Here is a 27820-nt window from a genome sequence, read left to right as displayed (position 1 = left end):
GTCGACCGACCCAATCAGAGGTTAGTATAGTATAGTCATGACAATAACATTAAATGAGAAGGTGTGTCCAAACTTTTCTCCTGTACTGTACATATTTTGGCGTCTAACAGCAGCAGTTACCTTCAGGGATGTCGGGACGCTTCGCTCCATGTTGGCGATGTCTTTCAGCATGCCGTCGGCCATCCTGCTCTCGTCTCCGGCCTCAGTGCTCAGCCGGGTGGCCTGGTTCTCCAAACCCTTCACCGCGGCTGAATTCTTATCATACCTGAATAACATTGTAAAGTTACTAGGCCAGTGATGAAGAAGCAAATAACACTGTGTCTGTTTATATCGGCTGCAGAAACGATACAAGTCTGTAATACCGGACCGGTCTGTTTTTGAAAGAAATTTTGGCTTGGAAAAGTAATCTTTATCTGACACTGCTTGTAGTTCTGATCCTACATTTCCCATGAACACATTATAAATGTAGCATTAAAAAGGGGTTGTTCTCGACATTCAGAACAAAACTATAGAAGCGAACAGCTACTTGCTATGTAGAGATGTAGTGGCATAATGGCGTCCTGAGCAGATAATGAAGTCAGAGTTTTGATAGCGATTTTGGCTGCGCGTGCATGTGGCCATGAAGAAAACTTAAGTATTACACCTATTGGGGAACTGTTTCTTCCAGTATTTTGATATATTTAGTAAATCTGCCGGTGCAGCGCTGTTTTTGTCAATGACTATGTTTATATGCACATAAAATTCCGTTTTTTGCCCTTATTCTGAAAAGACAATGTTCCTCTAAGCTGTTTCCATGGCTAACGAAATATAATATTTCTCTAATATTTCCGTTAACATGCAGCGTGCAAAATTCTTTTCACCAGTAGGACTTGTTGGAGCAAACAACAAGTTTTACTTACAAACTTCATTCATTCAACCAGCTTCTTGAAAAGGTTGGCTCATGGCTCATATCCGAAAACCTGTTGATATCCAAGTCTTTGATAATGGTTAAAAGTATAGCTGTGTTTCTACTTCTTAACGGGTCTGCAGCCCTGCAAACTGTTGGCTGGAAAAGGCCTTTTTCGGTATCTTCTGTTTACATGACCTCTATTGAATTAGGATTATTGTTATATTCAGAATAAAAGTGGAATATTAATGTGCACGTAAACATACCCAATGAAACAGATGTTATAACAGTCTTTTATGGACAAAGGAATAAGACCATTTAACCCATTATTTTCAAGCTGACAGAAGAGACTCACATGGTTTTCAGATCTCCGATCAGCTCTTTGACTTTGTTCTCTCTGTTCATGAGAGTTCGGACCAGGGCCAGACTCTTCTCGGAGTCACTCAGAGCTTCGTTGGCTCTTCGCTCCACGGCGTCTGCCTTCGTCTCATGCCTGCAGGACGGACACACAGGAAGTGATGAAGACACAAACATCTGACATGGTGTAAAACAAAAAGCTCTCCTCTTATCTTCTCTACAGATAAATAAATAAATGTGACAGACTTACTTATCCATGAAAGGTTTAGAATCAAGGGCAACTGGACTTAGATTAAAAGGTGCTTCAAAGATGGGAAACACGGGCCAGGTTGAAATAAAAATTGTAAGCCTTCCTTGGGTAACTGTGATCTGGATGACAGCGAACGTTTTGCAGACAATTAACTTACTTATCCAAGGAAGGGTTAAAATCAAAGGAGATTGGACTTTGGTTAAAGATGCTTCGAAGACACTGTCACTCATTTAGTGACTTCTTCAGTTTGGAACTTCAGGGAAAGAGAGACGAAAGATCTTCGAAGCACCTTTTAAAGGATAATTTCGGTTGCTCCCATCAGTCACTTAGACATAAAAACATGGGGAAATAGTGTCCAGGTTGAAACAAAAATGAAGTTAATCTATAACCAAGTCCATTTGCTCTTGATTTTAACTCCTTCCTTGGGTAAATATGATCTGGATGACTGCCAAGGTTTGCAGACAATGAACTTACTTTTCAGCCAGACTGGTAGCTGTCTGCACCAGAGAAGAGAGCAGGTTTGAACTCAGCGGAGCATCTCCGAGAGGAATCTCCTGACAGGAAGGAAGAGAAAAAATGTCTGTTAGATTAAAAGTAAACCTGCCAATCAACATTAACGTTTGCTCCTTCTTTTCATAACATATTTGCATACAATCATCTACTTCATACTTATTCCACACGTAGCTTGTGTCTTAACTCAGTCTTGTCTTGGTCTCAATGCCTCAAAGTCTAGGTCTTGTCTCTGTCTCAACCCCTCAAAGTCTTGGACTTATCTCGGGCTCAACCCCTCAAAGTCTCGGTCTTGTCTCGGTTTCAATTCCTCAAAGTCTCAGTCTTGTCTCAGTCTCGATACACTCCGTTCTTCGTGATGACTTGGTCTTGGTTTATGTAACCATATCTTTTTGGGTACATTAGTTTTTACAACAGCGGTCTTGGGAAATTGTGAGTCAGAAATTAATTTGGAGTTGGACATTTTTATATATTTGGTCTTACGGCTGATCTGAGTTGGGCCTTGGCCTCGTTTAGTTCGCGTCTCATCTCCTCCATCAGACTCTGAACCTCCGCCACCTTCGCCTTGTATGTCTGCTGTCGGCGTTTGATGGCGTCCGCTGTGTCGGCGATGTTCTGGATGTCCTGCTCCTCGGCCAGCTGACTCCTGCTGATGGACGACAGGCGGCCCTGCAGGATCTTCTCTGATCCTATTGGACATGGCACATGGGATGTCATTAGTATGGCATTTCCTGCAGTAAAATATAAAATGTTGTTGGATAGTGGAAACGTTGCCGTACCTGTGAGCACCTCAACATCATACTGCAGCTGGTCCACCAGCTCCTGGGTTGCTCTCAGAGCCGCCTCCATCTCAGCGCTGTCGGCTGGTTTTAAACCTCTGTCCATGTCGGAGAACAGAATCTCCAACTCCTTCAGTTTGGCAGCGTACTCCTCCATCTGAAACACACAGTTCAACAAACTCATTTAGAGAATCTCCCTCTGACTAAATAATGTCAGTCGGTTCGGTTAAGAATATCTTTTTGTTAAAGAGTAAGATCTATTATGTTTAACATGAAACCCCCCCGAAATCACCATCACCAAACCCACCAGACTCATGTAAATAATCGCTACTTTTCGTGTGTATAGAGCCAGTATATTTTCACGGGTAAATGGGTGAATTAAGGGTTTATTTCAGCCAAACCAGAGTGGTGATTGTTGGAACAGAAGTCCTGATTATTTACATGGAGTCTGGTGGGGATATGCTGGCTCTATACACGCTAAAAGTCCTGATTATTTACATGGAGTCTGGTGGAGATATGCTGGCTCTATACACGCTAAAAGTCCTGATTATTTACATGGAGTCTGGTGGAGTTTGGTGATGGTGATTTTGGGTGTGTTTCATGTTAAACTAAAAGGATCTTACTCTTTAACTAAGAGGTCTATCTCTGTAGGGATCCATCCCATAATGTTGTCAGACACTTAGAATAATAATCTGAGTCTGTCAGCAGCAACAACAGAACTTTTAGTGGACGCTTTACTGACGCTGAACATTTTCTTCATACAGATAAAAACATGCAGCAGAGTTTCGGCACCTTTCTCTTGATGGGGCTGAAACAGGCGGGACAGTTGGACCTCTGGCACTTCAGACCCTCGAAGCCCGGTCTGCACCGGCAGCGACCCGCATAATCACACTGTCTGGACTCAGAGCCCAGAACGTCACAGCTGCACGCTGGGCCACACAAACAAGACAGGAAATAGACGTTAATATTCACAATCACAAACCGCTTTCATGGCCAGGTAAGTGTGAACACAAAGAGGGAATTTGACTCTACTAACAGAAATAGACCCAAAAAATACAGCTACAAATATTTTTAAAGAATTATGTCATGAAGTGTATACCTCAATCTACATCATTTTATCGAGACTGTCCTCCCCCGAAAAACGGCCACATAGATCGTTTTGGTCGGCTTTTAAGGTTTTTGTTGCCTTTTCAACATATTTGTCGTTTTTTTAAACGTTTTTTTTCTCAGAAATTTGTGAATTTAATTTCCAAGAATATCCAAGTTTGTTTTGTCATGAAATTTGTAAGTTTCTTTTCCCGAAAATTTCCCGATGTTATTCTCTGCTTTTTCAACATTTTTTTCATTGAAATTTTACAATTACGGATTCTTTTTAGCATCTGACATTTTACATATGTGTATACAGTATAGCAACATTTTGTTGATTCAGAAAAAATAAATTCAGATACATGTTTTTCAAAGTAAAATATTTCAATAATAACATATTCAGTGGTTGGCAAAATTCAAATGCTTATGTCTCATCTAAGAAATGTGAAACCAACAACTTAATTTATATTTCTTTGTCTGTCAAATGTCAAAGAGGAACCCCTGCAGATGTAATAAGTGAAAATGAGTTAATATGTAGTTACGTTTGCAGGCGTCTGCGGCGTTTCCGTGGTAGAAACCTGGCTTACACTCCTCGCAGCTCCGCCCCGCTGTGTTGTTCCGACACTTGAGACATTCTCCGCTGCGTCGGTCGCAGCTTCCCGCCACGCTGAGGTCAATGTGGCCGTTACAGCGGCAGGGCCGGCAGGGCCGCTGCACGCCGCCACTTCCTGATGGGTTTCCATGGTAACCCTCCTGACACACGTCACAGCGAGGACCTGAAGGGACGGAAAGACACAAGATTATCAGACTACGATATGACATTTTGTTGTCACTTTACACTGAAATGCACTTGCAGCTATATGATCATCTTTGCCACTTCTGTGTAAATGTTATAAATAGAAGAGTTTTTCTGAAACGTGATCTAAATCTTAGTTCAGACTAGAGATGGCCCGATACCATTTTTTGCTTCCTGATACCGATTCCGATACCTGAACTTGTGTATCGCCCGATACCGATTACCGATCCGATACCAGTGTGTCATATATTTTATTATGTTTTAACAGCTGTATACTACTATCCCTGTATGGATGTGATATTATTTCTATCTTTGTGAAACATGAACAAACACAAACAATGAATGCCACAGAACTTTCTTTTATTGTCCAGTTTGACAGTCAGTTATAACGGAAGAAGAACATAAATAAACTACTTTAACGTAGATTTTCTTTAGGGCTTTATTACGTGGTATCGGATCGGTGCATAAACTCCAGTACTTCCCGATACCGATACCAGCGTTTTTAGGCAGTATCGGAGCCGACACCTTTTGTTTACCTGACAAAAGGTGACTGTCATCAACAAAGACACTTATCGGTGTAAATTTGTGACTTTAAACTCAGAGAATATCAAGGTTTTTTTGTTAAGTTTAAGTTTTTTCTTGCAAATGAATGACTATATAACATCAGAGAATATATATTTATATATGTCAATCATTCTCCAAATATTTAGCAAATATATTAGATAAGTTAAAATATAAGAGGCTCCTTGACAAATAAAACACAATTTTACAAAAATACGAAAAGTATTTTCTCGTAAAATGTTCTTGTAAATTTGTGATTTATTTTATATTATGAAATGGATTATCTAACAATGGATTTCTTACGAACTGAAGGCGACTGCCGACCGGTCACCTGATGAAGTTTATCCGATCGGCCGTTACAGTTTCATTTAGCCAACAAAAAGGTGAAAGTCATCCACAAAGACACCTACCGGTGGCTCCGGTTGGGCAGCGGTCACATCGTGGCTCCAGAGAGCCGGCAGCAATCGAGCAGGACTCTCCGTCCGGACAGGGACACTTCACGCAGCTGCGGGGCCGCCAGGGGTCACGGTAAAAACCTTCGGCGCAGCTCTGCTCCCCGGGAGTCTCGTCTCCGGAGTAACAGTCTCCGGTCTGCGGGTCGCAGCTTCCTCCTCTGCAGTTGCAGCGCTCGCAGACGCTGAAGGCGCCGTGGGCCGGCGTCTGCCGTCTGAAGCCCGCCGAGCACTGCTCGCAGAACTCGCCCTCGTAACCGGACGGGCAGCGGCAGGTCTGAACCCAGCCGGCCGGGATGCCGGCGCCCCCACGCCGCGCCGACACCAGCTGCACGTTGTCAAGATAACCACGGCCTGAAAAAGACACAACAGTTTAATCAATCATCCTCCAAATATTCAGCAAATATTTCTCAAGAGTTGTGGCCGGTTAGCTCAGTTGGTAGAGCAAGCGCACATATGTAAAGGTTTATTCCTCAACAAAGAAGGTCCAGGGTTCTGTGACGGTTTCCTGCCTGTCTTCCCCCTCTCTCTCAGCTTTGCTATCCATTAAAGGTGGAAATGCCCAAAAATAATCTCTAAAAAAATATTTCTCAGAGTTTTTTTTCTTGTAAATTTGTGACTTTAAACTCAGAGAATATCAATGTTTTTTTGTTATGTATGTTTTTTCTTGCAAATGAATGACTTTATAACATCAGAGAATATATATTTATTCATGTCAATCATCCTCCAAATATTTAGCAAATATATTTGATAAAATAAGATATAAGAGGTTCCTTGACAAAAAAAACACAATTTTACAAATACAAAAAGTATTTTCTCGTAAAGTTTTCTTGTAAATTTGTGATTTATTTCCCGCAAAGTTTCCAGTGTAAATTCAGAGAGATTTTGTTGATGGTAAATTTGTGATTTTAATCTCCAAGAATATCCAAGATTGTTTCCTCGGAAAAAGAGAATATCCATCCATCCATCCATCTTCGTCCGCTTATCCGGTGTCGGGTCGCGGGGGGAGCAGCTCCAGCAGGGGACCCCAAACTTCCCTTTCCCGAGCAACATTAACCAGCTCCGACTGGGGGATCCCGAGGCGTTCCCAGGCCAGGTTGGAGATATAATCCCTCCACCTAGTCCTGGGTCTTCCCCGAGGCCTCCTCCCAGCTGGACGTGCCTGGAACACCTCCCTAGGGAGGCGCCCAGGGGGCATCCTTACCAGATGCCCGAACCACCTCAACTGGCTCCTTTCGACGCAAAGGAGCAGCGGCTCTCTCCGAGCTCCTCACGGATGAGTGAGCTTCTCACCCTATCTCTAAGGGAGACGCCAGCCACCCTCCTGAGGAAACCCATTTCAGCCGCTTGTACCCTGGATCTCGTTCTTTCGGTCATGACCCAGCCTTCATGACCATAGGTGAGGGTAGGAACGAAAACTGACCGGTAGATCGAGAGCTTTGCCTTCTGGCTAAGCTCTCTTTTCGTCACAACGGTGCGATAGATTGAATGCAATACCGCACCGCTGCGCCCGATTCTCCGACCAATCTCCCGCTCCATTGTCCCCTCACTCGCGAACACAACCCCAAGATACTTGAACTCCTTCACTTGGGGTAAGGACTCATTCCCTACCTGGAGAAGGCATTCCATCGGTTTCCTGCTGAGAACCATGGCCTCAGATTTAGAGGTGCTGATCCTCATCCCAACCGCTTCACACTCGGTTGCGAACCGATCCAGTGAGTGCTGAAGGTCGCAGGCCGATGATGCCATCAGGACCACATCATCTGCAAAGAGCAGCGATGAGATCCCCAGCCCACCAAACTGCAACCCCTCCCCACCCGACTACGCCTCGATATCCTGTCCATAAATACTACAAACAGGATTGGTGACAAAGCGCAGCCCTGGCGGAGGCCAACCCTCACCTGAAAAGAGTCCGACTTACTACCGAGAACCCGGACACAGCTCTCGCTTTGGTTGTACAGAGATTGGATGGCCCTGAGAAGAGACCCCCTCACCCCATACTCCCGCAGCACCTCCCACAGTATCTCCCGGGGACCCGGTCATACGCCTTCTCCAAATCCACAAAACACATGTAGACCCGGTTGGGCATACTCCCAGGCTCCCTCCAGGATCCTTGCGAGAGTGAAGAGCTGGTCCGTTGTTCCACGACCAGGACGGAATCCGCATTGTTCCTCCTCAACCCGAGGTTCGACTATTGGCGAACCCTCCTTTCCAGCACCTTGGAGTAGACTTTACCAGGGAGGCTGAGAAGTGTGATACCCCTATAATTGGCACACACCCTCTGGTCCCCCTTTTAAAAAGGGGAACCACCACCCCAGTCTGCCACTCCTTTGGCACCGTCCCAGACTTCCACGCAATGTTGAAAAGGCGTGTCAACCAGGACAGCCCCTCCACACCCAGAGCCTTGAGCATTTCTGGACGGATCTCATCAATCCCGGGGCTTTGCCACTGTGTAGTTGTTTGACTACATCAGTGACTTCCGCCTGGGAAATCGACGACAATCCCCCATTATCCTCCAGCTCTGCCTCTAACATAGAGGGCGTATTAGTCGGATTCAGGAGTTCTGCAAAGTGCTCCTTCCACCGCCCTATTACCTCCTCAGTTGAGGTCAACAGTGTCCCATCCTTACTGTACACAGCTTGGATGGTTCCCCCCTTCCCCTCCTGAGGTGGCGAACAGTTTTCCAGAAGCACTTTGGTGCCGACCGAAAGTCCTTCTCCATGTCTTCTCCAAACTTCTCCCACACCCGCTGCTTTGCCTCTTTCACGGCAGAGGCTGCAGCCCTTCGGGCCCCTTCGGTACCCTGCAACTGCCTCCGAGTCCTCCGGGATAACATATCCCGGAAAGACTCCTTCTTCAGTCGGACGGCTTCCCTGACCACCGTTGTCCACCACGGTGTTCGTGGGTTACCGCCCCTTGAGGCACCTAAGACCCCACGACCACAGCTCCTCGCTGCAGCTTCAGCAATGGAAACTTTGAACATTGTCCACTCGGGTTCAATGCCCCCAGCCTCCACAGGGATGCACGAAAAGCTCCGCCCGGAGGTGTGAGTTGAAAGTCTGTTGGACAGGGGCCTCCTCCAGACGTTCCCAATTTACCCGCACTACACGTTTGGGCTTACCAGGTCTGTCCAGAGTCTTCCCCACCCTCTGACCCAACTCACCACCAGATGGTGATCGGTTGACAGCTCTGCCCCTCTCTTCACCCAGTGTCCAAAACATACGGCCTCAGATCAGATGAAACGATTATGAAATCGATCATTGACCTTCGGCCTAGGGTGCTCTGGTACCAGGTACACTTATGAGCATCCCTATGTTCGAACATGGTGTTCAATTATAGACAATCCATGACTAGCACAGAAGTCCAACAACAAACAACCACTCTGGTTTAGATCAGGGAGGCCGTTCCTCCCAATCACGCCTCTCCAGGTGTCTCCATCATTGCCCACGTGTGCGTTGAAGTCCCCCAGCAGAACAATGGAGTCCCCACTGGAGCCCCATGCAGGACTCCAGTCAAGGTCTCCAAGAAGGCCGAATACTCCGAACTCCTGTTTGGTGCATATGCACAAACAACAGTCAGAGTTTTCCCCCCCACAACCCGCAGGCGTAGGGAGGCGACCCTCTCGTCCACTGGGGTAAACTCCAACACAGCGGCGCTCAGCCGGGGACTTGTGAGTATCCCCACACCCGCCCGGCGCCTCACACCCTGGGCAACTCCGGAGAAGAAAAGAGTCCAACCCCTATCCAGGAGTATGGTTCCAGAACCAAGACTGTGCGTGAGGTAAGCCCCACCAGATCTAACGGTAGCGCTCCACCTCCCGCACCAGTTCGGCTCCTTCCCCCAGAGAGGTGACGTTCCACGTCCCCAGAGCCAGCGTCTGCTGCCCGGGTCTGGTCCGTCGAGGCCCCTGACCTTCACTGCCACCCATGTGGCATCGCACCCGACCCCAACGGTTCCTCCCACAGGTGGTGGGCCCATGGGATGGAGAGGGAGTTGCCACGTAGCTTGTTCGGGCTGTGCCCGGCCGGGCTCCGTGGCAAACCCGGCCACCAGGCGCTCGCCGACGAGCCCACCGTCTGGGCCTGGCTCCAGACGGGGGCCCCGGGCTTCCTCCGGGCAGGGTCACTCCATCTCTGCTTAGCTTTTTCATTGGGGTTTTTGAACCATTCTTTGTCTGGCCCCTCACCTGAGACCACTTTGCCTTGGGAGACCCTACCAGGAGCACAAAGCTCCAGACAACACAGCCCTCAGGTTCACAGAGACACACAAACCTCTCCACCACGATAAGGTGATGGTTCACGGAGAGGGAAAAAAGAGAATATGTGAGTTTTTAATCATAGAAAATTCATTTATTTCTATTTAATTCATTTTTATTCTCGTCACAGCATTGCGGGGTAGCCTGACGTGGTCAAACTCAGATTCTAGTCAGAATATGAGTCTGATTCTGCTCCATTGGGCTGTGATTATGGGGCGTGTTTCAACCGAACCAGGAAAGAAAATGCCTCTGTACTCAACTGGATAGACCTCCAACCAATCAGAGCAACGGAGTATGTGACGTATGTTGAGCGACGCATAGTTACAGTCAACCGAACTTAACTTCACGCATGCTGGAAGAAATAGAAGAAGAAGATGAGTGTAAATTATCTTTTCCGGTGCTGTAAACGAATTCAACCCAAGCGCCCTTTAGTGAGGTTGTGACGTTGACTGTTGATCATCTGTACTTCATCGTACTGACAATTCGATTGGTCCAAACAGCTCTGGTTTGAGCCTAGTTGCTCCACAACGGATCAAGTCCAGACAGAACTTTCTGACCTCAAATGTTGAGGGCGGGGCTAAGTTTGGCTAGTATCCAGGCTAGCATTGTGCCGGAAAAGGGCAGAAAATTAGCAAATCCACCCGGGTGTTGTGTTTCCATCATTGGCGATAAATACAGGTGCCTATTGCAGAGTCATTTGCCCACAAAGTGAACGATGATTGTAACTTTTCACACAGAAGAGGAAAGCCAGATGTTAGAGGGTGTAAGTGGGTGTTTGGCCAGTGGGAAAGGGAAGTATAAAAGTAAATGTAAAGGAAGTTCACCATCTTGGCCAAACGTTGCCCGGATCTTGATGGCGGTGAGATTCTGGAGAAGTGTCTGGAACTGAGAGGAGGAAAGCTGAGGCCTCCACTGGCTGCCGGGACCCTCGTCCAGTCTGTTCAGACAGAAGATATCACACATTTAGTACCAGTCCACCCAGTCTGTTCAGGCAGAAGATATCACACATTTAGTACCAGTCCACCCAGTCTGTTCAGGCAGAAGATATCACACATTTAGTACCAGTCCACCCAGTCTGTTCAGGCAGAAGATATCACACATTTAGTACCAGTCCACCCAGTCTGTTCAAACAGAAGATATCACACATTTAGTACCAGTCCACCCAGTCTGTTCAGGCAGAAGATATCACACATTTAGTACCAGTCCACCCAGTCTGTTCAGGCAGAAGATATCACACATTTAGTACCAGTCCACCCAGTCTGTTCAGGCAGAAGATATCACACATTTAGTACCAGTCCACCCAGTCTGTTCAGGCAGAAGATATCACACATTTAGTACCAGTCCACCCAGTCTGTTCAGGCAGAAGATATCACACATTTAGTACCAGTCCACCCAGTCTGTTCAGGCAGAATATAGGATTTACACTTTACAACAATAACTGAGACTGTTAGTAGCAGTCTTTCCCTGAGATACATCTAAAAAACTCACCTTCACAGTCAAAACACATGGAGCGAACATCAGAAACAATCTTTATATCAAAGCTCTTCTTCACAGATGTTATTCACTGTAAATCTGTACTTGCTAAATCATAAACTGTGTCCAAAATTAATGAATGTTGTTATGCTTCTTTTTGGTTGAAATTGAACCTGCAGAGACTTGAAAGTTTCTGCAGAGAGAAGATCCATCAAAGTGTTTATTTTCTGTCAAAGTTGAGACAAAGACTCCCACCTGTCAGCCCCTGACATTCAAGGTATGGCCTCTCTCTTGTTGCCACTGAAATATATTTCCTCTTTCACTCCAGTGTGAGCATTCCTGTCTGTCAGAGAGCAAGAATTCTGCTGCCGTAAACACAGCAAGTAGAAACAAACTCCTGCGACCGAAAGAATCTGCAAGTCGCTCAGACTGTTTAAATGTTTCTGCAGGAGTGACGCTGAGGAAGCCTTCTGCACTGCTGCTGCTGCTAGCCTTGTCTCTACACATGTATGTTTCCCATAAACATAAACATAAATATATTCTGATCTGATTACAGCAAAGACAACGTCGGCAGTATTCTGGATTGACAGGTGCAATATTTGAATATCGATAATTATAATTTTCTTTTTTTTAAATTACATTTATATCTGCATTTATGTCAAAAGCTAGACACTTTCAAACATCAAAATGTCATTTATTAAATATATTCATGTCAAAATGACAAATAAGCATCTTTTCATATTTTTTTTTGCCTGGAAACGCTTCCAACACGCTTGTGTGTCACGTGAAAAATAGGCGTCAGTCCTATTTCTAGCGTGCCATGGTGTGCATGTCACGAAGGAGGTGTGCAAGCTCTAACCTGGATCTCGTACCCAGAGGTGTCAGACTGGGGGTGGAAATGGGACTGAGTACCCCGGGCACTCATGTGTAGGGTTGGGCATCGAGAACCGATTCCTAATCGGAATCGTTTGAAAAATTACGATTCCATCGGGATCGTTTCTGTATGGGAATCGTTTTGGAATCGTTTGGAGGATTTGGTTTCAAATCCGATCATCACTTCCCAATTTAACATGCGCAAGTTTGGGTTTCCGTAGCAGCCAGGCGCTTGTTGTGTTGCAGCCTTGGAGCTCAGTAAGCGGCGCTCTAGTCTGGCTTTATTTTACGTTGAAAAAGCTGTAAAACTGTAAACCACCTTTGAATCAAAATAAAACTTTCCTCTTATTTGTGAAAATAAGCACGTGACCCGTTTCAACTCCACCCTTCAAAGAATCGGAATCGATGAGAACCGGAATCGAAAGGAAGAATCGGGATTGGAATCAGAATCGTTAACCCCTTGACGCCTGAATTTATTCACAATTATATAAACAAAATATTATGTGTGTTTCTGGCTCCAAGCTGATGCTAAATTAAGTTGAGATTGTTAATTTGTCTAAAGCATATGGAATAGATATAAATTTAGGTATGATGCAAATTAGCGACAACAGGCATTATGGTAAAATTCTTTACAAAATGGTAAAATTAATAAAACACACAGTAGATTTCATTCATGTCACAAAGTTATTAGAACTTCTAAACTGTAAATGACAAATACATGGATCTTGACAACGGCAAGAAAGAGAACACTCTCCTACTCCCTAACATTGACAGTAGTTTCTTTAGGGTTAGGGGTAGGGGCAGGGTTAGGTTTAGGGGTAGGGTTTGGGGTAGGGTTAGGGTTAATTTTGCTTCAGTGAACCGGATGTATCTCCCACTCCGACTGTTCCTACGAGAAACCAGTTCATGCAAAAGGTTCCTAGGTATGTATCACATGTAAAAAAAACGGCATTGGGGGGAACACACACGCTATCTCGCCTGCAGTCGGAATGGGAGGGGTTTGATGCAGATTAGCGACAGTCGGCATTAAGGGGTTGAAATCCAAACGATGCCCAACCCTACTCATGGGAGGACGGCGCAAAAAGATGCTAGAATGAGTAGCTATGGATGCGGGGAGAGGCCCATAAAGAATGTCTTTCTACAGGGCCCAGGATTTCGTGCTACGCCCTGGCTCGTACCTGAAGCTGTAGCTGATCTTCTGTCCACAGGGGAGGATGGATCGCAGCTCTCCCAGCGAGGCGGACACTCGGAGGCCACCGCCTTCCAGAATCACGTCGCTGGTGGACGGGTGACGAACGCCGCGGTCCAGACGCAGAGAGAAGGAAAAGTTCTGACCGAAACTCAGCAGCTGATTCCCCAGGTACGGAGCTGAGGGAGAGGAGGAGAATAACATACTGGTGAGGAGGAGAGGAGAAGAGAGGGGAAACAAGGAGAGGGGAAACAAGGAGAGGAGAAGAGAAACAAGGAGAGGAGAGGAGAGGAGAGGAGAGGAGAGGAGAGGAGAGGAGAGGAGAGGAGAGGAGAGTTTTTTTGGTTTTTAAAGTCCCTTTATTGGACCATTTCCAGATAAGATTTACAGTCACAGAAAATCAACAGACACAAACAAAGAAAAAGAAACCAAAAACTAAAAAAACATTAAAAACCAAATATTATCAATACAAACTTTGTGCTTTTTTCCAATCAAAAACCACCAACTCTCCCTCCTCCCCCACAGAGCATAACACTCCCCTCACAGAGGAGAGGAGGGAGGAAAAAAGGAGAGGAGGGAGGAAACAAGGAGAGGAGAGGAAACAAGGAGAGGAGAGGAAACAAGGAGAGGAGAGAGGAAACAAGGAGAGGAGAGGAAACAAGGAGAGGAGAGGAAACAAGGAGAGGAGAGGAAACAAGGAGAGGAGAGAGGAAACAAGGAGAGGAGAGAGGAACGAAGGAGAGGAGAGAGGAAACAAGGAGCAGTGAGAGGAAACAAGGAGAGGAGAGAGGAAACAAGGAGAGGAGAGAGGAAATAAGGAGAGGAGAGAGGAAACAAGGAGAGGAGACGAGAGGAGAGGAAAGGAGAGGAGAGGAGAGGAGAGGAGAGGAGAGGAGAGGAGAGGAGAGGAAAACAAAATTAACAAAATAAACAAAAAGGCGAAAATGAAGACACAAGGAGAAATTTGGAGAAATATGAAAGGAAGGAAACAAAGCAAAGAAAAGAAAGAAGACAATAACATCCGTCATGAAACAAAGGAAAGGCAGATGGGAGGGATGATAAAGGAGGCGGGGCTTGTTCTCACCTGGAGCGTACAGGTAGACCGGCAGGCTGTTTTTGGAGATCACCTCCAGGTCCTGGTGGCTCGGTGACCAGCGGAAGTGGACGTCGTCAGGGGTAACGCCCTGATCAGTCGCCGCCTTCCAGCCGTCCGGACCTGAAAACACAACACAGAGTCCGTTAGAACTGGTGTTCTCTGGGGCTTTTATTCTGAAATGTAAACACAACACGCAGTCTGTTAGAACTGGTGTTCTCTGGGGCTTTTATTCTGAAATGTAAACACAACACAGTCTGTTAGAACTGGTGTTCTCTGGGGCTTTTATTCTGAAATTTAAGACCAGAATTCTGCACATTGTTGTTTTATTGTGAAGTGGAGAGGTGAAAGGTTACCGTTGGTGAAGGTGGAGGTGATGCTGTGGACGGAGTAACCGGACTGTGACGAACACTGGCTGCTGTGACCATAACAGAAACAGGGCCGACTCCCAGAATCCTCTCTGGTCTGGCGTCTGAAAAACAACGAGCGACAGGAAGTTAGAACAGAAACTGGGACAAAAACAAAACCCAGAAGTCTCCTGTCTTTTTGCCACGGTTAATTTCATTCACTATATAGTCCACTATAAAAATACCCACAATGCACAGCTCATTTGAGTGTACATACGATGTAGCCTACATTTTACTCCTGTACTATCCCACAATGCAACGTGGTCGTGTTTTCCCGGAGGAGAAGAAGAAGCAGAAGGGCCTGCAGTAACCATAGACAGTGAAAGAAATGGACACATAGACGCCATAGACTTTAACGGAGACCAGTGGAGGATATCAGAAGTCTCTTTCCCGGTGCTGGCTGAGTGTTACTGAGCAGCCTCCAACTGAGCTTGAAGACGTAGATGTGACGTGAGCAACGTGTCTGAAAGTGTGAAGTCTTCTGGTAGCTGTGAGAGAGAAATCTCAATCATTCCCAATCTCACAGAGACGGAGAGTGTAGGTATATGTAAGGAGATAACATAGACACAGGCTAATTACTGATCACTAACATGATAGTTAACATTAGTAATTACTGATCACTAACATGCTAGTTAACATTAGTAATTACTGATCACTAACATGCTAGTTAACATTAGTAATTAAACCTAAACAGCTAATGGAAGTCCAAACTGCCTGTGAGCTTCTCCTGTACTATACGGTAATTCCTCTACTGTGTGACAGTAAGTCTCGTGGTTATGACCCAATCGTTAGCCTATTGTTATAAAAGCGTCTGCTACGGAGCCATAACGTGAGCTACAAGGTAATGGAGCCTTTTATACATTGTCGTGTTTCTTTAGAAATAAACAACGGAGAAATAGAGTCTTTAAACGCTTCAGATGTAAAGTTATTCTCTGTCAAAGTGAAGCAAAAATGAATGGGAGTCAATGGGATGCTAACGGGAGGTGAGTGCTTGTTAGCCTAGAATCTCCCCAGAGGAGATACGCTTTCCAGATGCTCGCTTACCCCCTTGGCAGAAACTGAAAATGGAGTGGGCTTTCATTTATAAACAGTGGAAATGTGGAAAAACATGCAATATATAAAATATTAAACCTTTAACATTCCCCTGGGTGCTCGGTCTGATGGGCGCGCCTGCCTCCGTCACCCAAAATACTACGCATCTAATGAAGCTAGTCTCAAGACAATGTTTTCAGTGAGTGTCTGAAATCTTGCTCTGTCGTTCCCTGTATAGTTCATTATTTAATAAACACTATAAAGGGAACAGAGTGAGTGAATGAAGGAACAGTTTCCAACAGAGCAATAGTGTCAGAAGAAGTGCATCAATGTAAGAGATTATGTTTAAGGAATCTGAGGATCTGAAGTGTTTCTTCACCTTTGCGAGCAGCCGTCGGGTCCGATCGGTCCGTCTGGGCAGCGGTCGCATTTCTCTCCGGTGACGCCTTCTTTACAGCTGCAGCGCCCCCTGCTGTCACATGTGGCAGCAACAGAACCTGCAGCCAAAGAAACAAAGAAACATTAGTAATAAAACTAAAACAATAGTTTCTCTTTCTCAGAACATTGGGAGCGTATTAAAGGGGGTACCTTGGTATTTTTCAAGCTGGACCCTATTTTTCCATGTTTTTCTGTCTAAAAAGTGACTGATAGGGTCAAAAAGCTTTGGGTTTGGTCCAGTATTTAAGGAGAACTGTCCACTAAAAGTCCTGATTATTTACATGGAGTCTGGTGGAGATATGCTGGCTCTATACATGCTAAAAGTCCTGATTATTTACATGGAGTCTGGTGGAGATATGCTGGCTCTACACACGCTAAAAGTCCTGATTATTTACATGGAGTCTGGTGGAGATATGCTGGCTCTACACACGCTAAAAGTCCTGATTATTTACATGGAGTCTGGTGGAGATATGCTGGCTCTATACACGCTAAAAGTCCTGATTATTTACATGGAGTCTGGTGGAGATATGCTGGCTCTATACACGCTAAAAGTCCTGATTATTTACATGGAGTCTGGTGGAGTTATGCTGGCTCTATACATGCTAAAAGTCCTGATTATTTACATGGAGTCTGGTGGAGATATGCTGGCTCTATACACGCTAAAAGTCCTGATTATTTACATGGAGTCTGGTGGAGATATGCTGGCTCTACACACGCTAAAAGTCCTGATTATTTACATGGAGTCTGGTGGAGATATGCTGGCTCTATACACGCTAAAAGTCCTGATTATTTACATGGAGTCTGGTGGAGATATGCTGGCTCTATACACGCTAAAAGTCCTGATTATTTACATGGAGTCTGGTGGAGATATGCTGGCTCTATACACGCGCTAAAAGTCCTGATTATTTACATGGAGTCTGGTGGAGATATGCTGGCTCTACACACGCTAAAAGTCCTGATTATTTACATGGAGTCTGGTGGAGATATGCTGGCTCTATACACGCTAAAAGTCCTGATTATTTACATGGAGTCTGGTGGAGATATGCTGGCTCTATACACGCTAAAAGTCCTGATTATTTACATGGAGTCTGGTGGAGTTATGCTGGCTCTATACATGCTAAAAGTCCTGATTATTTACATGGAGTCTGGTGGAGATATGCTGGCTCTATACACGCTAAAAGTCCTGATTATTTACATGGAGTCTGGTGGAGATATGCTGGCTCTACACACGCTAAAAGTCCTGATTATTTACATGGAGTCTGGTGGAGATATGCTGGCTCTATACACGCTAAAAGTCCTGATTATTTACATGGAGTCTGGTGGAGATATGCTGGCTCTATACACGCTAAAAGTCCTGATTATTTACATGGAGTCTGGTGGAGATATGCTGGCTCTATACACGCTAAAAGTCCTGATTATTTACATGGAGTCTGGTGGAGATATGCTGGCTCTATACACGCTAAAAGTCCTGATTATTTACATGGAGTCTGGTGGAGTTTGGTGATGGTTTCATGTTAAACTATAAGGATCTTACTCTTTAACTAAAAGGTCTATCTCTGTAGGGATCCATCCCATAATGTTGTCAGACTCTTAGAATAATAATCGGAGCCTGTCAACAGCAAAAACTGAACTTTTAGTGAACACTAACTGATTAATACTGGACCAATTTCAAAGATTGTTGTTCCCGTCAGTCACTTAGACATGAATGCATGGGAAAATATGGTCCATGTTGAAAAATACCAAAGTTACTCATCAAGGAAAGATATGTTATTTTGTGGGTTTTTTACCTGTTGGGTTGCAGAGGCAGGGCGTGCAGCTCAGTGGCGCCCCTGCCAGGTGGAAGCCGGCCTTGCAGCGCTCGCAGTGGCGGCCTTCAGTGTTTCCCTGGCAGTCGACACAGTGCAGGCCCACGGCGTCCCGAAGGCAGTACCGAGATCTACCATTGCAGTCACAACGAACTGCAGGAGAACACATGGGGAACATCTGGTTTACTTTGTTCACTCATATCATTTATCATCCATTTTTACAGAAACAGGCTCTCTTTCTCTCTAAGCTTTATGCTAATAATACTCAATGACATCACCAATGTCTTTGCATCATCTAGCGCCATATCTTACCAACTTTTGGAGCTACTTTCATTGGAAAAGGGTCGGCAACACTGGTTGTGTGAGGTTTTAACAGACTGGAGGTGGAGACAAAATCACTGTTTGTGTTTTCCTAAAACGCTCACGGAGCATTAGAAATGTTTACAGAGTGTGAAGCGCCTCTAATGTTTTGTGGTTTGTTCCGAAATCCCAGAGAAAGCTGCGCCACCGAGCTTAAAGCCCTGCAGACAAATCATCCCAGTTCACACCCAAAACCAGCCAACGCCTCTTCTAACACGCAGCTGTCTGACTGCAGCTGATGGATAGAACACGCTGCTACTTGTTACTGTTAGTAAAGAGGGGGAAATGATACGCATTAATGAAGACTGATATTCAGTTTAATCCCTGTGCGTCTCGTAAACATATATATGATCCTGATCTCAAAGAAATCAGCCTGTTCTCATGAAGCATTTGTACATATTTCTCCGAAAAGTAAAGCTCTGTAATGTGTATGTATTCCACGTATTTAATACTGTCAGCAGTACATTGTCTGCTGCTGTATAAGAGCGGGAAGATCCTCGTAGGGAGGAGGTCGGGGGGGTGGTGTTTGGCTCCTAAAACACAAGGCTTTCAAGAGGAGGAGCATAGAAAACACAAGACTTTCACCCAGGAAACAGGTGTTCATGTCCTGAAGAAGTTAAGGAGAAAACACAAGACTTTCAAGCCAGGGTGTATAGGCAACAAAACTACTTGGTAAGGTTTAGGAAAAGATTGTGTTTTGGGTTAAGATAAGTATGTTCCATATTTTAAAAAATATTTGTTTTGTCCACAACTCAAAGATATTCAGTTTCCTGTCCCAGAGGAGAGAAAACATTACAAAATATTCACATTTAACAAGAGAAGTTTACCTGTTTTTACATGAAAAAATTACTCAAACTGATTAATGAATTATCACAATAGTTGGAGATAATTTTATAGTTGATAAGTAATCCATTCATCTTTGCCACTCTACACTTTAGCTTTTAGTAAGTATGTAAGGAAGTAAGTAAAGGAGAAAGGAAATAAGTAAGAAAGAAAGTAGGGAATATAAGAAGAAGAGGGAAGAAAATAAGGATGAAAATATTCATGGAAAGAAAAGGGAAGGAAGAAAGAATGGAAAGAAAATAAAAGGAAGAATAAATTAAGAAGGATGGGATAGGAGAAGGAAGGAAAGAAGACAGACGGAAGAAAGGAAGTACGTAGGGAAGGAGGAAGGGAAGGAAAGAAAGGCAGAGAAGGATGAAAGGAAGGATGATTCAGTTTCCTGTCACAGAGGAGAGAAGACACTAGAAAACATTCACATTTAACAAGCTGGAATCATTCATAAAAAATGACCAAAAACCGAATAATCGATTAACAAAATAGTGGCCGAGGGGTTGACAACTTTTTCAAAATGTCTTTCTTTCGACCATGCAACCTTTAGTTTATCTGGGTCAACATTTAAAATGAATCTTTTTTAACACTTTTGTCACTCTTCCCGATGTTTATGTTTTTGTCACTTTTCATGACGTTTTTGAAGCTTTACCTGACGTTTTTGTCACTTTTTTCCAAGTTTTAATGTCACTTTTTTTCAATGTTTTCTGTGCTTTCTTTGACGTTTTTTCACAACAATCTTTTATAAAAAAAATTTCGAATGCTATAAAATTAAATTAAAAAACAAACAAATTTCTGATATAGACATTTTTTGAAAATGGGTCAAATTTGAACCAAGGACAACAGGAGGGTTAAAGTTTTATCCCGATGATGTAAAACCTGCAGGACTTTTGTACATGTTGGTGTTGTTTTCCAAACTACATGATACTCTGTATGACAGTGAATGTGATTGAGATTAAAGTAAGCATCCAGAGGGAGGGCGCGGTGCGTTTAAGGTGGGTCTGTTTGTTCGTGTGTCTGACCGTCGGGACGAGGTTCACCTCAGAGTACATCAGTGTGTGATTCAGTGTGACTCACTCTGTAATCTCAGTTAGTGTTCATCTAAACACCGCCTGCAGCCGTGATGAGTTCAGGTGTTATTTTAGCTTTTATAGGACAGTTTCCAACACGTGTGTCTGTCTGAGAGGATTCCTCTCTAAACATATGAAAACAAAACGCCTCCCACAGTTTCATAACTCAAACTTCTCTTTTATCCCAGAGGTAACTCTGGATCAAAGTCACACCCAGAAATATCATATGTGGAAAATTAATATGTAGTCAATCCCCAAACTCAAAACGAGCAAACTGTGACACGAACAAGTTTTAATTTAAACTGAATGTTCAATTCAATTCAATTTATAGTATCAAATCATGACATGCGTTATCTCAAGACACTTTACAGATAGAGTAGGTCTAGACCACACCCTACAATTTACAAAGACCCAACAATTCTAGTAATTCCCCCAAGAGCAAGCACTTAGTGGCGATGAAAAACTCCCTTTTCAATATAAATAATGGAACAACAGGTTCTCACTTCCATCTCTTAAAATGCGGACGCTTGGTCAGGTGCCTTTGTCGTTGTTATTGACACTAAAAGTCTCCGTTAGCGTCAAATAACACACCAAAACTAAACGTGCTTGGTCGGGACTAATGGCGTCCCTTTTGATGCAGTTATGTTAAGGAAAAGGTCGTGGGTGGGCTTACGTTTTCGTGACACGCGGGAAGAACGGGACGGGTTTAGGTAAAGAAGAAAGCGACTTTAGGAAACATGCTGTGTGGGACACGATCCCCGGTCTCCTGGGTGAAAGTCCTGTTGTTTGACCCATTCACCCCCCCAACCAACCTCCCTACGCATAATTTCGTCCTTACATACTACTCTCTAAACCCCGTGTGGCTGCTGCTTTCCCCAGTACGTTCTACAAATACGCTGAAAGGCGCTTTTTCGTCGCTTCAGACGCTGACAGCCACTGTCCAAACGTCTGTTTTTTACGCGTTCGTTTGTGAGAACAGGTTTAATGGAATTATGACTAGAAATAGTAGTTGTAGTAGTTCATGGCGTAGCAGGGCAATGTTCTGTTTCCTTTTTTTACAGCTCAAGAGTTTTCCCAATTTGCCAAAGGTGTACTTATTGATGTACCTTGGGAATCTGCATATGCATATTACACTTATTACATCCAGAATTGCAACAACAAAAAAAATTGGAAGAATTGGAAGAATTTGCTATCTTCTTAACGCGAAAGTTACACTTTTTTCACTTTCATTTTATAGTTTTCCTTTATAGCAAATTTTAAATTTCTTAAGTTTTCTATACTGTTTTGTTTTGCCTCGCTTTTGCACTATCAAGAATGTATTTATTGTATTGTATTTATATATTTTTGGCCTATTATTTTGTGCTTATTGCATCGTGGGTCGGAGAGAAACTTATTTTCGATTCCTCTGTAAGTCTGGCACATATTTGGAGTGACTTGACAATAATGTTGACTTGACTTGTGTCTCTCAGTCTCTATTAGTCTACGATGTATTACGTCTTATTCACAAACTTGGTATTCTTAAGGGTAACTACCCTTTTTTTTCAACCCTATGTTCCTGTTTATACTATACATATACATATGTTTCCTATATGTTTGTGTCTAAGTGACTGATGGAAACAACAATCTATGACATAGGTCAAGTATTAAGCGAGATCGCAGTCGGCAGCGGAGAAAAAGACTACAAGGTAAGTTAATAGGACAATTGACTGCTTTTGATGGTTTTATTTTGTTTCTGTCCACTTTGAATGAAGTGTGTTTTACGATGATAAAAGTCCTGATTATTTACATGGAGTCTGGTGGAGGTATGCTGGCTCTATACACACTAAAAGTCCTGATTATTTACATGGAGTCTGGTGGAGATATGCTGGCTCTATACACGCTAAAAGTCCTGATTATTTACATGGAGTCTGGTGGAGATATGCTGGCTCTATACACGCTAAAAGTCCTGATTATTTACATGGAGTCTGGTGGAGATATGCTGGCTCTATACACGCTAAAAGTCCTGATTATTTACATGGAGTCTGGTGGAGATATGCTGGCTCTATACACGATAAAAGTCCTGATTATTTACATGGAGTCTGGTGGAGATATGCTGGCTCTATACACGCTAAAAGTCCTGATTATTTACATGGAGTCTGGTGGAGATATGCTGGCTCTATACACGCTAAAAGTCCTGATTATTTACATGGAGTCTGGTGGAGATATGCTGGCTCTATACACGATAAAAGTCCTGATTATTTACATGGAGTCTGGTGGAGATATGCTGGCTCTATACACGCTAAAAGTCCTGATTATTTACATGGAGTCTGGTGGAGATATGCTGGCTCTATACACGATAAAAGTCCTGATTATTTACATGGAGTCTGGTGGAGATATGCTGGCTCTATACACGCTAAAAGTCCTGATTATTTACATGGAGTCTGGTGGAGTTTGGTGATGGTGATTTCGGGGCTGTTTCATGTTAAACTAAAAAGGATCTTACTCTTTAACTAAAAGGTCTATCTCTGTAGGGATCCATCCCATAATGTTGTCAGACACTTAGAATAATAATCTGAGTCTGTCAGCAGCAACAACAGAACTTTTAGTGGACTCTAACTGCTGCTGAACATTAGTCATGTAGGGTTACACTGCAGCCCGGTCTGTGGCTGCCGGTTACAGCGTTCTCGCTCAATACTGGAGCAAATTCAAAGACTGTCCTATCAATCACTTACACACACAAATATACTTTGAATTTACACAACTATGTTTAAAGAACATAATAGAAAACAACCAATCTGTGATAGCAGGAACGTGCAGGCGCTTGGTACTGTGTGTTGGTGACACAAAGATGTTTCTCAAATATGACTTATTGTGACACAAAGATGTGTTTTATTTACACCAAGATGAGTTTTTACACAGTTATTTGGCACAAAGATGTGTTGTTCTTACAGAAAAATTATTTGAGTGGATAATAATGTGCCATGATAACTTAACTGAGTACTGAACCTATAACTGAAACATAACAAAACATAATGGTACTTACTGAAGTGTGTGTAGGTCGCCTGGGCAGCGCAAAGTGCAGCAAGGAGCCCGCAGAGTGAAACCCAGCCGCTCTTCATGTCGTGTGTGAGTGAATCCTAAAAAATCTGATCCGAGAAAGTGTCCGAGAAAACAAACTCACGCAGCAAGCCAAAGTCTGAGCTTTTAACTGCTCTGCTGCTGCTGCAGGTCTGCACACGCGGCACATACTGACACACATTTACTCACATGTGATTCACAAACACACACAGTCAGAGGAAATGACTGTGTGTGTGTGTGTGTGTGTGTGTGTGTGTGTGTGTGTGTGTGTGTGTGTGTGTGTGTGTGTGTGTGTGTGTGTGTGTGTGCCAGGACAGTCTGGGGCGTTGTTCTGGGACTCTTCCAGCACATTTACATTTTTACGACACAGAAACGTTTCACAAGATAGAAAGATTAAGAAAGAAAGTGTAGTGAATACTTGCTCTGTTCCTCAAATGGAAAATATTATAATTCAGATTCGGATTTAGATTCTCAGACTGATGTCTGGGTGCAGCTGAATATATTTCAGATTAAACAGACAGACAGTGGCGTAAGTTCACTTTTTCAGGCTGTTCTCATGAACCATTCGTACAAATAGCTACTAAAAGTAAAGCAGCAGGGCCGGCCCGCAGCGTAGGCAGTTTAGGCATATGCTAGGGGCGCCCTGTGCCGGCAGTCCAAGATAATAAGACAAAAACATGGGGGAAAAACACCAAAAAGCGAGGAACAAGTGCAGTTGTTTTGATAGTTTTATTTTGTTTCTGAGGACTTTGAATGACTTATTGTGTTTACGATGATAAAAATATTGATTATTTGCATTGAGTCTGGTGGGTTAGGTGATGTTGAAATGAAACAGCACCGAAATCACCATCACCAAACTCACAGCTCATGCAACATATTGGGCATATTTCCTCTGCTGTCCGCTCTGACATGTTTGATAAATCTCTACGTTGTTCCACACACACGTAAAGCAGCTGAGCAGATCTTGTTTTTTCCACTTGAGAAATATAAGTAAACTGAGATTTGTAGTTTCAACTAAATATCTCCTTTAGTAACAAGTAGATAGGGTGTGTACATGGGTTTGGATAAAACCTATTGCCATAACCTGAATATAATCAGTTTTTTTTTAAAACTGCATGGACAAGCACTGTGTGGTACCAATTAAAAGGATGATGATGGGAAAATATGTTCAGACATAGATGGACGCACGTACTACTAAGATACGTACGTTCAAGTAGCAGAAAATACTGTGATTGAGTCCTCGGCTGCCTGCAGCTCTGTTTTCCTTTTGTAAAGAGTGTCCTGAGGCTGACACACCCTGAACCTCAAACACACACACAGACACACACACACTTAATCACAAAAGTTTACACTTTATGATCCATCACACACACCCTGAACCTCAGACAAACACGCACGCTCACAGGCATGCATACACACACACACACACACACACACACACACTCACTTCATGATCTGTCACACACACCCTGACAATACCTGGTTACACACACTCACACTTTCTTTCCCCGTCGCTGATATGCACAAATTCACCGCTGCAGGCTTTAATAACAGATACACACACACACAGACACACACACACACACACACACAGACTGACACACACACACACACACAGACACACACACACAGACAGACAGACAGACACACACAAACACACAGACACACACACACACACACACACACACTCACACACACACACACACACACACACACACACACACATACACACACACACACACACACACACACACACACACACACACACAGGTAACACACAGGTAACACACACACAGACACACACACACAGGTAACACACACACAATCACAGGTAACACACACACACACACTCACACAGACACACAAAAAGACATGCCCAGCTTGTCCCTGTTGCCGAGGCAACGCCACACCCTGAACACACACACCTTATCAACACGGCTGATTCACAACTCTGACTGAGTTCACTGTTCGGCCACACTGTAACAAAAAACTTTCAAAAACTCTAATATTCCATCAGCTAGGGCAATTAAATTAATTTAATTAATTTAATTAATTTAATTAAATAAAACTAAAACAAAAAACTGGAACATAACAGAAAAAGAGTTTCTTGTAATTGTAGTTTTAATTTGACATAACATCTTGTGTATCCATGGTGAGCCCGTAGGTAGGGATGGCTGATGCGAAACAGACGTTCCGAAGCTTTGTCGAGATCCCGAAGCGCAGATGTTTCGAAACATTGATCCGAAGCTTTGTGATTCAAAACACCCACGTCACGTGACTACGGCTAAATGAAGCTTCGGAGTGTTTCACAAGTGTTTCGACAGGAGGCATGGTCCGCCGAATCAGAGTTTGATTGACAGGGAACAAGACCACATAATCACACATCTGTATAAAGTGAAGTCAATACATCTTGACCTCTTGGGTTTTTGTGAGAGGAGTTTGATTTTGAGATAGCAGATTTTTGGTGATAAAGTGACATTTATAGTGCGATTTGTTTAGTTATATTTATTATTTACACATTGACTGATAGGCTAGAGACAGAGTATACATACAGTGACACATTAATAGATATATATATATATATATATAGATAGATAGATACATATAGATAGATAGATAGATAGATAGATAGATAGATAGATAGATAGATAGATAGATAGATAGATAGATAGATAGATAGATAGATATGGAAGCTCCGTTTTCATTTTCATTCAGAGCCACAAATGTCAACATCAGGCCCGTCATAATCAACATCAACACCAGTAGAAACACAGGACAGTTTATGGGATGATCGTATCCGTTATACCCCGATGATACACAATGCTACAGCTGATGCCACAGTGGAAGTGAAAAAATACCTCAACTATGCATTTTTTGCCCAGAACTCATGATCCCCTAACTTACTTGAAAGAGAGAGCAGTAATCTTTCCGCATTTGTATGTCCTTGCTAAAAGATATCTTTGCATGCCAGCAACAAGTGTCCATTGTGAGAGGATTTTTTCAAAGGCTGGAGAAATTATCTGTAAAAAAAGAAGTAGGCTAAGTCCTTCCACAGCAGAGAAATTAATATTTTTGAATAAAAATCTATAAAAAAGTGAGACATTGTGGCTTGATTTCTTTTATTAATATTCATTTTTCATGACCAAAATAACATTATGCACAGTGAGTAGCCTACAGGCTTCACATACAATAAAATAATACATTTTTCTTTTAATGGCTCGTTGTCAAGGTTGTTTCAGATCAACACCTGCAGGTGACCACTAGGTGTCATCGTTGAGACGGGTGTCGGATTGTTTCGAAGCCTCGACACAATATGGCACATTTGCTTCAACTGTTTCATTGTTTCACGAAGCCTCGATCTGCCCACCACTACCTGTAGGTCCTCGGGGGTGCCCTTTATTTATTGTCCATCCATCTTCATCCATCTTCGTCCGCTTATCCGGTGTCGGGTCGCGGGGGGAGCAGCTCCAGCAGGGGACCCCAAACTTCCCTTTCCCGAGCAACATTAACCAGCTCCGACTGGGGGATCCCGAGGCGTTCCCAGGCCAGGTTGGAGATATAATCCCTCCACCTAGTCCTGGGTCTTCCCCGAGGCCTCCTCCCAGCTGGACCTCCCTCCACCTAGTCCTGGGTCTTCCCCGAGGCCTCCTCCCAGCTGGACGTGCCTGGAACACCTCCCTAGGGAGGCGCCCAGGGGGCATCCTTACCAGATGCCCGAACCACCTCAACTGGCTCCTTTCGACGCAAAGGAGCAGCGGCTCTACTCCGAGCTCCTCACGGATGACTGAGCTTCTCACCCTATCTCTAAGGGAGACGCCAGCCACCCTCCTGAGGAAACCCATTTCGGCCGCTTGTACCCTGGATCTCGTTCTTTCGGTCATGTACATAATTATAATTTTTATATTGCCATGTTTCCTCTGTCTGTTTTCTGTCTTTGTATTTCCACCTGTACATTTTGTTTTTAAATGTTTGCAGAATATCTATAATATCTATTCTATTTCTCAAAATTAACATTTGATCATTTAACAAATCTTGGTATTATTTGGCTTTTTGACATTTAACGAAGGATGTTTACATCTGTAAAAAACTAATTTTTATCTAATGTATTAATAGTAGGCGTATTAAACCATAGGTGTAATTTAAGGGTGTGGATGGGGGGTTGCAAACCCCCAATAATCAAAACTGGGCTTTTTACACACACACACACACACACACACACACACACACACACACACACACACACACACACACAGACACCCA

General features: G+C 43.7%; 1 protein-coding gene across 1 annotated transcript in view; it reads right to left on the bottom strand.

Moving 5' to 3' along the window:
• The window catches only part of lamc2 (laminin, gamma 2), a 33227-nt gene extending 9501 nt beyond the window's left edge, over window positions 1-23726 (bottom strand). Inside the window, exons 1-15 of the mRNA XM_028593637.1 lie at window positions 23526-23726; window positions 18225-18395; window positions 16379-16496; window positions 14917-15032; window positions 14552-14683; window positions 13457-13646; window positions 10757-10869; window positions 5636-6031; window positions 4411-4644; window positions 3575-3711; window positions 2783-2939; window positions 2487-2692; window positions 1968-2047; window positions 1242-1379; window positions 121-265 (exon numbers count right to left, since the gene is read on the bottom strand). Coding sequence (XP_028449438.1) covers window positions 121-265; window positions 1242-1379; window positions 1968-2047; window positions 2487-2692; window positions 2783-2939; window positions 3575-3711; window positions 4411-4644; window positions 5636-6031; window positions 10757-10869; window positions 13457-13646; window positions 14552-14683; window positions 14917-15032; window positions 16379-16496; window positions 18225-18395; window positions 23526-23601 — 2409 coding nt within the window. The 5' untranslated portion in view covers window positions 23602-23726. The remainder of the gene's footprint in view (window positions 1-120; window positions 266-1241; window positions 1380-1967; window positions 2048-2486; window positions 2693-2782; window positions 2940-3574; window positions 3712-4410; window positions 4645-5635; window positions 6032-10756; window positions 10870-13456; window positions 13647-14551; window positions 14684-14916; window positions 15033-16378; window positions 16497-18224; window positions 18396-23525) is intronic.
• Window positions 23727-27820: the final 4094 nt, after the last annotated feature.

The sequence above is a fragment of the Perca flavescens genome, chromosome 12 (genome assembly GCF_004354835.1).
Source record: "Perca flavescens isolate YP-PL-M2 chromosome 12, PFLA_1.0, whole genome shotgun sequence".
In the NCBI taxonomy this organism is placed as follows: Eukaryota; Metazoa; Chordata; class Actinopteri; order Perciformes; family Percidae; genus Perca; species Perca flavescens.
The sequence above is the reverse complement of the archived record's forward strand: the minus strand, read 5'-3'. Positions and strand labels throughout refer to the sequence as shown.